Raw genomic sequence first — 12,631 nt, 5'->3', positions numbered from 1 at the left:
GTGGTCTGGTTCGGCTTTGGGCTCGGTTCTGGTTCCAGTTTTGGTCCAGGCTTCGGTTTTGACCCTGTTTCAGTTGCGATTTACATTTTCGGCCGGTATAGGTTTTGGACTAGATTTCAGTCTGTTTTGGTTCCAGTTTCGGTTCCCGTTTTACCGCAGTTTCGAACCCGACTGCAGGTCCGCTGTAGGTTTCGGATTTTGTGAGGGTTCCTGCTTCCCAAATTCTGTCCATTTTAGGTCGGGATTTGGTTCAGCTTCTGTTTCAGGTCTCGTTCTCCTCCACTCTCCTTTCCTTTCTTCTCCTCTCCTTTGCTATTCTCTCCTCTCCACTACTCCCCTCCCCACCCTTCTCCTTTCCCCCTTTTGTTTTTTCCCTTTCTTTCATTTTATTTTGTCACCCTAAATTTAAATTACGTTACCCCACGCCCCTTAAAACGACTGTCTTTTTTTTTAACCAAATTATTATAGTACTATTTATTTATATTTCAGAATTGCAACAAGCTTTACTTGAACTAATAGTTGACATTAACACTCCTGAAGTTACTGGCACATATTTCAATATTTTGGCAGCTAAAAGCCCGCCTGTTGATCTCCTAATTAAGTATCTCAATCATATTTGTGTTAGCAAAATGAAAAAACCTCAACCCATGGTGGAGTTGGAATTTCCTATAACAATTGGTAAAAGACTCCCATGATTTGAATTTACAATATTTTGTTATTCTGTCTTTTATTATTTCTTTATTTTAGATGGCACATGCACATCTACCTGTGATCAGCGTTTAACAATGGATATCGATCGTCTACGAAATCAACATATAAATGCTCATATTACAACACCATTGTCTCGCACTCCTTGCATTATACCAATATCGCACGCCAGGCTCTGGAACAATGATGGATTTACATTATCCTTTTGGATGCAAATGAAAGGCACTTCTAATAGCAAAGCTACTGTATCACCTCATCTAGAGGATGAGAAGCGGAATTTATTTGAAGATAGTCTTGTAAGTTGACACCATAACTAGGGGATTTTCAAAAAAAAAATATTAAAACTAATTTTGTGTTTCAAAAAAAAAAAATTATTAAAAAAAATTTAAGTTAAACGGTTTTATTGAAAACAATACTTACATGAAGTAATAATAATACTAAAAGATAGAAAATAATTAGGTAGGTCCTAGGTACTAGTCATCACACTCCCATAAATCTAGGCGTTGATCAGACAATTAAATAAAAGCGTTGGACGCGTCAAATTTCGATTGATAGTCATAAGTAAGACCAACTGAACCTTAATAAGGTTATGCTACGCCTCACATTTTTAAAAATGTCACGCGCCCAACGCTTTTATTTAATTGTCTGGTCAACGCCCTATATTGGTGAGGAGTGTGATGACTAGTACCTAGGGCCTACCTAATTATTTTCTATTATTACTTATATTATTTTCAAGTTTTTAGTCTTTATTTAATTGCCTATTATTTCTCATTCTATTTAGTTCATTTAGTGACTCATTATTACACGGACTCTTTCCTGACAATTTGTTACAATCTAAGTCCTCAATACATAATCCTTCCAAAGACATTACTCGACTCTGTCCCTCCTCGAACTCCAAAATATTTTGATGTCACTTCTACCGGACTATATGTAATATGTATTTGTTCCAAATATGAGCCAAATTGGACCACAAACACGATTTTTTTAATATCTAGATCCTTGCGCCACCTAGCGGCGATTTTTTCATGGCTCTCTTTCTATTGTATGTATTATGTGTTCCAAATATGAGCCAAATCGGACCGAAAATACGATTTTTTTAATTTATGTGTTCCAAATATGAGCCAAATCGGACCACAAATAAGATTTTTTTGAATACCTCGATTCTTGCGCCACCTAGTGGCAATTTTTTTCATAGGTCGCTTTCTATTCATGTATGTATTACTTTTTCCAAATATGAGCCCAAACGGACCACAAATACAATTTTTTTTAATATCTCGATCCTTGCGCCACCTAGCGGCGTTATTTTTCATAGCTCGCTTCTATTCATATATGTATTATGTGTTCCAAATATGAACCAAATCGGGCCACCAATACGATTTTTTGAAATATTTTGATCCATGCACCACCTAGCCGCAATTTTTTTATTATTGCGTTGTCATCGGATTCTGAACTATATTCCAAGTTTCAAGCTTGTAGCTTGTCGGGAAGTTACTTAAATTTCAATTACAAAATTCGTTCACAACGGCCGTGTGGCCTGCCTGTCAAGTCAAGCTAAATAACACCGTTTAATAATAAACTATCGCTCTTATTTCTTAAAGTTAAAATTCGAGTTTAGGTTCTTAAATAAAAGTTTAAGTTGGAATTTCGCTAAGTATCGTTCTATTGCGAACATCGAAGACTTATAACGGATTTTCCATAGCATTCATAGTGTTTCGTCCTACAGTTATTTTCTTTGTTTTAAGAGGAAAGAGTTTGAATACTTCATTATGCTGTAACTTCTCTTTCTTACCATTTTTAACAAGTAAAGGTGTCTAAGTTCGGTTGTAACCGAACATTGTATACTCAACGTGAGCTTCAATTGTACATTTCATTTCAGATAAATTACTTTTCTACATAACACGTGGCATCGCCCGTTTAAAAAAAATGTCTCCCCATTTCCTCTTACAATAAAACTTGATAAGTGAAATATCATCGATTCAAAACTATTTTTTGCTAAGTTATAGCTTATTATTCTAGTCTACGACCCTTTTAAACTTGTTTTATATCTAAGTTGCCGTGGTCTTTAACCGATCCCGTCCATTTTTACTAGAACTATTTTCTGCTATAAGGAAAATATGTGTACACAATTTCATTACGGTATGTTAATTTTTCTTCGAGTTATGTTTCCCGAAAAATAAAAAATAGCTTAGTCATAAAAGGGGCGGTGCCACACCCATTTTCAAAAACTTTAGTGTTTTCCAATTTAATGTTATAATTCGATTTTGAAAGTAAAATTCTATTGATACAAAGCTCTTTTTCGCTAAGATATAGCTTATTTTGTTCGTCCACGACCCTTTTTAAAATCTTTTATATAAAAGTGGGCGTGGTCCTTAACCGGTTTCGTTAATTTTTCTTCAAAGCATTCCCTATAGTAAAGGGTAAAAATTCTGCCGAATTTTGTTACGATAGGTTAAACGATTTTTGATTTATAATTTATGATGAATAATAATTGTAAAATTGATTTTATCACAAGTGGGCGGTGCCACGCCTATTAAAACATTTTTTTTTCTTCAATTTTTTTCAGGAGTCTCAATATCAGTCCACATGTCAAATTTTAACATTCTAGGTGTATTATTTACTAAATAATCAGGTTTCTTGGCGGCCACCGTGGTGTGATGGTAGCGTGCTCCGCCTACCACACCGTATGCCCTGGGTTCACACCCCGGGCAAAGCAACATCAAAATTTTAGAAATAAAGTTTTTCAATTAGAAGAAAATTTTTCTAAGCGGGGTCGCCCCTCGGCAGATGCCGTTCGGAGTCGGCATAAAACATGTGGGACCTACATCCGGCCAATTTGTAGGGAAAATCAAGAGGAGCACGACGCAAATTGGAAGAGAAGCTCGGCCTTAGATCTCTTCGGAGGTTATCGCGCCTCACATATATTTTTTTGTTAATCAGGTTTCTTGTGTTTTCCGAAATGTTATATATATAGAAAGTGGGTGTGGTTATCGTCAGATTTCGCACAGGTTCAATACCAATCTCTTCTGGGTCCAGATAAGCTCGTGTACCAAATTTGGTGAAGATATCTCAATATTTACCAAAGTTATCGTGTTAACGGACAGACGGACGGACGGACATGGCTCAATAAATTTTTTTTTCGATACTGATGATTTTGATATATGGAAGTCTATATCTATATCGATTCCTTTATACCTGTACAACCAACCGTTACCCAATCAAAGTTAATATACTATGTGTGCAAAGCACGCTGAGTTTAAAAACGCCCTCTGACAGAATTTGGTCGAAGAACGCCGTATCTTAGAATTAGGCCCGGTTTTTCGGTGCGAGTTTAAACTTCAGTTAAAGTTGACTAGAGTTTAACCCTGTCACTTCGGCCGTTTCAGCTGAGATGAGCAGCAAAATTTTATGTTATCGAACAAAGTCAACTTTAACTGGAGTTTAAACTCGCAATGAAAAAAGCAGCTTTAGTCTCCAAAAAGCGCATACATCAACTTAAAATATATTAATTTTGTGCTGAGATATGACATTATTTTAAACAAATACTGAAATAGGGCGCTTGTTAATCGTTTGCTGAGATAAGACGTTTTCTATCAATCAGGCCTCAAAAGCGCATACATCAACTTAAAATATATTAATTTTGTGCTGAGATATGACATTATTTTAAACAAATACTGAAATAGGGCGCTTTGTTAATCGTTTGCTGAGATAAGACGTTTTCTATCAATCAGACGAAATGTTGTGATGTTCCACAAATACTAGTATAGAAATTATTCCAAGGTTGGAAGAAAAGCTTTAAACAACAAAATACAATTCCTTTCCATACAACATTTTGATTGAATTACCCCGGAAACAAAATAAATTAATAACTAATTAAAAGTAGTGAGCATTTTACCGAAAAACTAATAACTTCTTAGTGTTTTTAATTCCAAACAAAATAAATTTTAACTGTTGAATTTTGTTTTCCAGAAGACACATATCATTTCCATTGGCACCAACCAGGTCATGCTAAGCGCCTATGTGGATAGCAATATGAGGTTGATTTTCGAAACTTGCAAACCCAATACAGAGATTAAAACACAAACCAAAACGCCAGCCGAACAAGCAAATGAAAGTGTAGAAGATAAAAATCAAATTCCGACACAAAATACACCAACCAACGAAAAGGAAGTTGATCCGAACACGGACCCTGCAAGCGCAACTAATCCATCAACTTTACGTGTTGCTCTTAAACAAACAAAACTGGTCATACTAAACAGTTTCAGTAATATGCATTTATTCAAATATCACACCAACAAACAAACATATGAACGCTCTATAGCCGAATTGAAAGAATTTCGTTTTGTAAAAAATCATTGGACCCATATTACTATGGGAGTGTGCACACAACAAGATCATTTAGAATTAACGATATATATTGATGGCGTCGAACAGGAAGTGATTAATTTACATTTTCGAAATATACGTGGCTTTTTGCGAACTCATGCTTTTCAAATAATATGTCTTGGCGATAGTACATATTCAATCAATAGTAGTAACGAAAATACGGAATCGCGTTCAACAGTTGATGGTTATCCAATGCCATACAGCATAAGCAATTTACTGTTATTCAATGGTAGATTTACAGCATGGGAAACAATATCTAATTTAACAGCAATGGGTCCTGATTTCGCCGAACTGGCGCCACTTCAAATAAACTCTTGGCGGCCCAATTATGGTTTTGTAAATTTGAGTAAACTAAAGAAAGCACAATTTGGCAATGTTGCTGAATCAATGAAGTTGCTATATGAAATGCGTATGCTAGTTTATACCGCCGAATCGCCTGATATCGTAATGGGTTATAACAGTGAGCTGAATACAAGAGAAGGCAGTATTACGAGTGGTATTTCAATTATTTTCGATTCAAAAGATTTGTTTTTAGAGTAAATAAACTTTTTTTCCACTTTACAGCTGGTCGCGTTTATGGCTTAATTTTGTATGGCGAATTACTACAAAATCATCTACGTTCCATGCAAACAGCAACCATGCTATGTGGAGGTCTTTCAACACACATGTTCCTTTTTGCCAGGGTAAGATTTTCAAAAACTTACATTAAAAAATAGTGTATCATATATTTTAATTTAAAATTTTTAAGGAATTAATAACAAGTTTTCAAATAAGGTTTTCGTTTTCAAGACGGTGTTTGTTATTTTTGTAAATGCATATTTTACAAGTTCTTTTTACAATTTTGAACTAATCGTAAGATGTAAGTATAAGCTACTGTGAATTGCGTAGTCAACTGAAAACTAAATACTCTCTTGAAGAAGACCATCACGGCTCTCACTAAACCTGTCCGGATGTATGAAATCATGGACGGTGCCGAGAGATAATGGGTTGGTTCTTGGAGTGCTCGAGATAAAAGCTCTCAGCGACATTAATGGTCCTGTCGGTGATATCGACGGCGAGTACCGAAAGAAGGTTAATGACAAGCTGTGTTAGCACTAGGCGACGGTAAGCAACTGCATGGAAACACTCTGCAGAAGGAAATGACTTTTGGATTGAATTTTTATGCAAATGCCATAATCTCCCAGTTGGTTATGATGATAATTTCTTCACGAAAACAAAAGTTCCAAAATGCGGAATGAAATATTCTTTTTGGCGGGACGGAAAATAATAATTTTTTTTTCGGAGTCGAAAAAGTCCGGTTCAAAAAATTGTCTTAGGTGAAAATGTTTGAGTTCTCAGGTTTCCCTATAGCAATATCATGTCGAATCATGCATCCTTCTTATTTTTCGAACTTTTTCCATAAAAATCCACATATAAAAGTAAAATCTGTATTTTTATTTTTTGAGTCCGATAGAACTAGAACTTTTAAAAATTAAAGACCGGAAATAAGAGTTAAATCCGAACTTTTATTTTTTAAGGCCGAAATAAAAGTCCGGCTTGATAACAAATATGCTGTGGAAATGATTTTGGTGTTGGACTGGTTATATATATTATTGAGGAGCATATTTGTGCGAAGTGGATTAAAACCCGAACAGTAAAAATTGTATTTTACTCTAAAACAGGATTCCCAGGAGTAGTAATTAGTATCAATGGGACTCACTTTCGCATTATTTCACCTATTTTGGCAGCATCCCAACTGCGGCCAGCCTCGTCCAACTTCGGAATGTCGTTCCATAAAGTCAAAAAGTTATTCAATGTAATCCTTCGTTTAAACGTTGTTTTTTCTATAAATGTGTACAAAATTGTTGTTCTGTGTACAAATTGTTAACGTTTTATGAGCCCGTGCACCATCTAGCACCATCTAAAAGACGCGCGTTTCGATCTCCGTTTTTGGGATTCGAAAGCGGAATTTAAAAATTTTATTTCTGTCGAAAAATATTTACAAAAGCCCACAAATGGCCCGAGAGGGTCCGAAATATGAGGCCCGTTCCACAGTTTTTTTGCACAGAACATCTTTCTGCGTTGGTGGCCTTTGGCCGCGATTTGTAAAAATAACCCTGGGTGGGTCCAACGCCTTTCTGCATTAGTGTGTACAAAAAATCTGGCAAAATACAACAACCACATGAAATTAGATTTTAGTAGACATTTATTAGAAATTAAATTTTTAATTTTTGTTTTCGGATTCTTAAATCGGAGGTCGAAACCTGTCTTTTGATACCAACTTTGAAAATTTTTGTTAAACATTTGGTGGTGAACCTTCTTCTAAAACGTGACATTTTTTTCAAAACGACTGCAAAATTGTATGAGACAACTGCTAGTAATCAGTTGTAAGATTTTGACGTCTTTGACAACTACACCAACACAAGGTTGTAAACGGTAATGCTAAAAAAAGTTGTTAGACTAGACAACTCAACCGACATTTTTCTTGACAGGTTGAGTTGTAATCTGTAATACCAAATTGCGAAATTTCAACCCAATCAGAGTTAAGTTGTAAAAACTGATTACTGACTACTCAGCTTGCGCTGCTTTTATACTATACGTTGCTTCATTCGCACATTTCTACTAAGGTCGACGTTTCGCTTTCTAGAACTGCTGTATCTCCTGCTTGGTAATTGAGCTGCATATACAATGTATACCTATTTGTAGTTTATCTTTCTCTTATAGCCATATGCGTGTGTATGTGTGAGTACTTCTTCGGCTGATGATTACATGTGTGTTTGTATCTCTCCGTTGCCTTGTATATATGTATTTAAATGATGATTGATTGGTTTACGTACATACGAGTGGTTGCTTAGTATCGGCTTAGTCATGATAGTATCGCTTAGTGATGCTAATACTCGTCACAATATAAAATCGACGACAAATGCCTTCAATTCCATGCCGATAAGAAACCATGTTGTTGTTGTTGTAGCAGTGCTTCGCCCCACCTAACAGACGCGACCGATCACAAACTGTCATCAATATCCTCTAACGGGAGTCCAAGGAAACTTGCTGTTTCAACAGGGGTGGACCATAGGGAAAGGGGTGTTAGAGGCGTTGGTTCCACATTACAATTAAAGAGATGGTTGGTGTCATGTGGGGACACATTGCAAGCGGGGCATACATTTTGTATGTCGGGGTTGATTCTGGATAGGTAAGAGTTTAACCTGTTACAGTATCCAGAACGAAGTTGAGCCAGAGTGACACGCGTTTCCCTGGGGAGTATGCGTTCCTCTTCCGCAAATTTTGGATACTTTACTTTTAGTACTGGGTTCACCGGGCAATTCCCGGCATAAAGGTCCGACGCCTGTTTGTGGAGTTCACCAAGGACCTGCTTGTGTTTTTTCGCTTCATACGGCTGTGTTCTCAGATGCCGTATTTCCTCAAAATGCTTACGGAGATGACTCCTTAAGCCCCTAGGCGGTGCTGGCTCGTCAATCAGATGTCTGTTGGGATGCCCAGGTTTCTGGGTATTCAACAGGAACTGTTTGGTCAGCATCTCGTTTCTTTCCCTGATGGGGAGTATTCTCGCCTCATTATGTAGATGGTGTTCTGGGGACATAAGAAGACAGCCCGTGGCAATTCTGAGAGCAGTATTTTGGCAGGCCTGTAGCTTCTTCCAGTGGGTAATTTTTAGGCTTGGCGACCATTATAAAGACTCCATAAAAGGAATGTCTTCTTACGTGCATTTATGCACCAATACACACGCATACGCTTTAATTGAATAACACACACATACACGTATATTTAGTAACTTTTTATATTAATATTTTATTTAATAATTAAAATATGTTTTTAAAATTTGGTTATTAATTTACATATCAGATGAACACGATTCTTTACATTCGATCACATCAAAATCAAATTCCAAAAAACCCTCTCAAATTATTTTTTCACCTCGCCTACTATGCATTTGAAAAATCCAAATATTTTCAATTGCATACTAAGCTCAATACACACAAGTGCGCAAGGTGGAAGTGTATTATACCATATGGGTGACGCGTAGCACGTAATCGGCTGGCTAATTGCTTTGTATGTAGTCATGAGCGTTTCTTTATCTTTTCCCCAGGTACTGCCAGCAAGGGATTTGAGGATTTTGTTACGGCTCTGAATTCTCGGAAAAATTGCGGCTGCGTGCTCACCAAAATGTAGATCCTGATCAAACGTCACACCCAAGATTTTGGGGTGTAGGACAGTCGGTAGCGTAGAGCCATCGACGTGGATGTTCAAAATGGTCGACATTTGGGACGTCCATGTTGTAAATAAGGTCGCGGAAGATTTAGTCGGTGATAATGCCAGGTTTCGCGAGGCGAAAAAACTGGCGAGATCAGGGAGGTAGCCGTTTATTTTATTGCATAGCTCATCGATCTGTGGGCCTGGGCCTGTGGCCATTACTGTGCAGTAATCGGCGTAGGAAACGATTGTGACTCCTTCCGGTGGTGAAGGTAGCTTAGATATGTAGAAATTAAACAAAAGTGGGGATAGGACACCACCCTGTGGCACCCCTTGTTTAATTCTCCTTGGCTTTGATGTTTCGTTTCTAAATAGCACCGATGCCTGCCGACCACCCAGATAATTTGCGGTCCACCTTTTAAGACATGGGGGAAGGGTAGACCCTTCCAGGTCTTGCAGTAACGAGCCATGGTTGACCGTATCAAAAGCTTTTGATAGGTCTAACGCTACGAGTACTGTTCTATGGTGGGGGTTTTGATTTAAACCGCAATTTATCTGGGTGCTAATGGCATTTAGCGCGGAGGTAGTGCTATGGAGTTTTCTGAAGCCATGCTGATGGGAGGCTAGTTGCAAATTTGCTTGGAAATAAGGGAGCAAAATGGCTTCGAGCGTCTTTGCTACTGGCGATAGGAGAGATATCGGACGATACGACTCTCCTATGTTAGCTGGTTTACCAGGCTTTAGTAGCGGGACCACCTTGGCCATTTTCCATTTCTCGGGTATGACAAAGGTGGAAAGAGACAGGTTGAAGACCTGCGCTAAATATTTGAAACCCTCTTTCCCTAGGCTTTTAAGCATCGGCATGGCTATGCCGTCTGGGCCCACTGCTTTGGATGGTTTAGCGCGACCAATGGCGTCCTCAACCTCTTTAGCGGTGATGGTGATTGGTGACGCGCTGAATTTGTGTTTATGTGCGTGTCTGTTGGCCCTTCGTCTATCTTTGTCGACCGTAGAATGCATTATATATTGTCGGCAGAAAGCGCTCGCGCATTTTTTCGCATCCGACAGCACTTTGTCGCCAAAGGCGATGGAAACCTTGTCTTTGTGCTTAGTCGGATTCGATAGGGACTTTACGGTGGACCAAAGTTTACCCACACCGGCAGAGAGGTTACAACCTCTTAGGTGCTCCTCCCATTTCGCCCGCTTGTGTTCATCCACAAGCAATCTGATGCGTTGGTTTATATCCCTTATTTGGGGGTCGCCTGTATCAAGCTGCCTTATAAGGTCACGTTCTCTCGCTAAGTTTGCGGCCTCCACCGGGAAGTGGGGCCGGATTTCGGGAATTCTCCCGGCGGGAATGAAACGTGCCGAGGCGGATTCAATGACCTTGCGGAAGGCACGCTCCCCTTGGCGGGCATCAGTCGGGATAGGGAGGGCAGCAAAGAGGTTGTCTGTAAAGGATTTATATTCTTCCCACTTTCCTTTTTTAAAGTTTATGAAAGTGCGTTTTTCGGTGACGATTAAGTCGGCGGTACGCTCGAGCGAAACAAGTATAGGCAGGTGGTCGGATGCCAATGATACCATCGGCTGCCAGTTGACGCAGTTTACGAGTTCTGCGCTCACGATTGAGATATCTGGCGAACTGTGACAGCTTCCTACCATACGTGTGGGGGCGTCTCCGTTTATTGTGCAGAACGTCGTTTCTTCTATTTGATCCGCCAACATCTCGCCCCTACTGTCCGCCCGCAAATTTGAATGCCATAGATCATGATGGGCATTGAAGTCGCCTAAAATAATGCGATTGTTTCCAGTGAGTAAGGCTCTGATATTAGGGTGGTATCCACCGGGGCAACAGGTGGCAGGGGGGATGTAGATGTTGATGATTTCTAGGTTTTCATCGCCTGACCGGACAGATAGGCCTTGACGTTCTAAGACGTTGTCCCTGCGGTCGATGCCAGGATCAAATATGTGATATTGCACAGAGTGGTGTATTATAAACGCGAGGCCGCCTCCATTTCCGCTCTCGCGATCTTTTCTGTGGACATTATACCCAGAGCAGGTCTGCAATGCAGATCGTGCTGTGAGTTTAGTCTCTTGAATCGCAGCAATGCGGATGTTGTGCCGCTTCATGAAATTGACTATCTCCGTAATCTTCCCAGTTAGTCCATTACTGTTTAACTGCAGAATTCTGAAGTGCATGAGGGGAGACGTCGCCACTCTGGGGGTAAGTGACGGGTGACTACGCCTGGGTTGAGGAAGGCCAGGACGCAATTGCTGTTGTGGCCCTGGGACTGGACGTCCTTGGGCAAGCATTGGGGTACCCGGATGATTTGGGTTTGCGACCTGGCAACATGGCGCGATGAAACCCGTCGAGGGGTTGCCGTCGCGGAGACCAGAACATCTAGGAAAGTGGCACCACCCAAGGCAGGAGCTGCATTGGGCGGATGTCGCAAACATATATATTCTGTGCTGGCAAACGGTGCAAACGGAGGTAGGGACTAAGAGTCTGTTTCCCTGACCTACACGATTGCTGCCGGAAAAGAGGGGGGTAGAAGACGGGGGCAGGGGCTGCTGCTCAGCATTGCTTCCGACTCTACTACGAAGATTGTAGTTATGAGTGGTAGCAACTGTTTGAGTTGTTGGCGCCGTGGGGCGCGAGCAGCAGCGGGTACTTGTTGTGGCTTGCTGAGCAGCGGGGCTGCTGGAAGGTAATGGGGGGGCGCTTAGACGTAGACTACGGGGCGCCCTTGGGCGTGAACAGCAAGGAGCCACAAAAGATTTATAGAAGTTACGTGGACGTCGGGTTTTGGGATCAAGCCCAGAACAACCTGTCCGATGCAACCATCCCTTACACGAGACACACTGAACAGAGTATGACCGTCCTAAAAAGATTCTTTTCCGGCAGATGCGGCAAAATCATTTCTCAGGACCGGGGTCAGGAGACGGACCCGGATTAGATTCGATACCTTCCCGGAGCAAGAGAATATGGAGCAGTCCTGCTGCAAGGAGCTGCTGGGAGGATGACAATTTGTGGGAGGGACGAAACAAATTAAATGGGGTTACACTGAAATGACAGTCCTTGGTCGGGAAAAATCCCGAGTCGCTCCGGTACATAGAACCGACTGCCTTGGGAAGTGATAAGAAACCATAATTATTCATTATCGATAATAAGCCGATAACAAAACCATATGGGTCGTTACGAATAAAAGGCCGACGAAGCTTTTCTCAAAAAGCCCGGAACCATTTGTTTCACTGTTGTGGGTTAACTTTAACACCTGGGCGAGTTTTAGTAAACTTATAGAAGTTGGTTTCCAGACGTATACCTGTATGTTTATAACTATCTTACTCA

At 40.1% G+C, this 12,631-nt stretch overlaps 1 protein-coding gene across 2 annotated transcripts in view; it reads left to right on the top strand.

Moving 5' to 3' along the window:
- mv (lysosomal-trafficking regulator mauve) overlaps positions 1–12,631 on the top strand; it is an 88,075-nt gene that overhangs the window by 22,535 nt on the left and 52,909 nt on the right. For both annotated transcript variants that reach the window (XM_067788831.1, XM_067788832.1), the window contains exons 8-11: positions 490–678; positions 748–1,004; positions 4,675–5,587; positions 5,656–5,774. In XM_067788831.1, coding sequence (XP_067644932.1) covers positions 490–678; positions 748–1,004; positions 4,675–5,587; positions 5,656–5,774 — 1,478 coding nt within the window. The remainder of the gene's footprint in view (positions 1–489; positions 679–747; positions 1,005–4,674; positions 5,588–5,655; positions 5,775–12,631) is intronic.

The sequence above is a fragment of the Eurosta solidaginis genome, chromosome 5, assembly GCF_040869045.1.
Source record: "Eurosta solidaginis isolate ZX-2024a chromosome 5, ASM4086904v1, whole genome shotgun sequence".
Taxonomy (NCBI): domain Eukaryota; kingdom Metazoa; phylum Arthropoda; class Insecta; order Diptera; family Tephritidae; genus Eurosta; species Eurosta solidaginis.
Note: the sequence above shows the minus strand (reverse complement) of the source record. Positions and strands in the feature narration are given on the sequence as shown.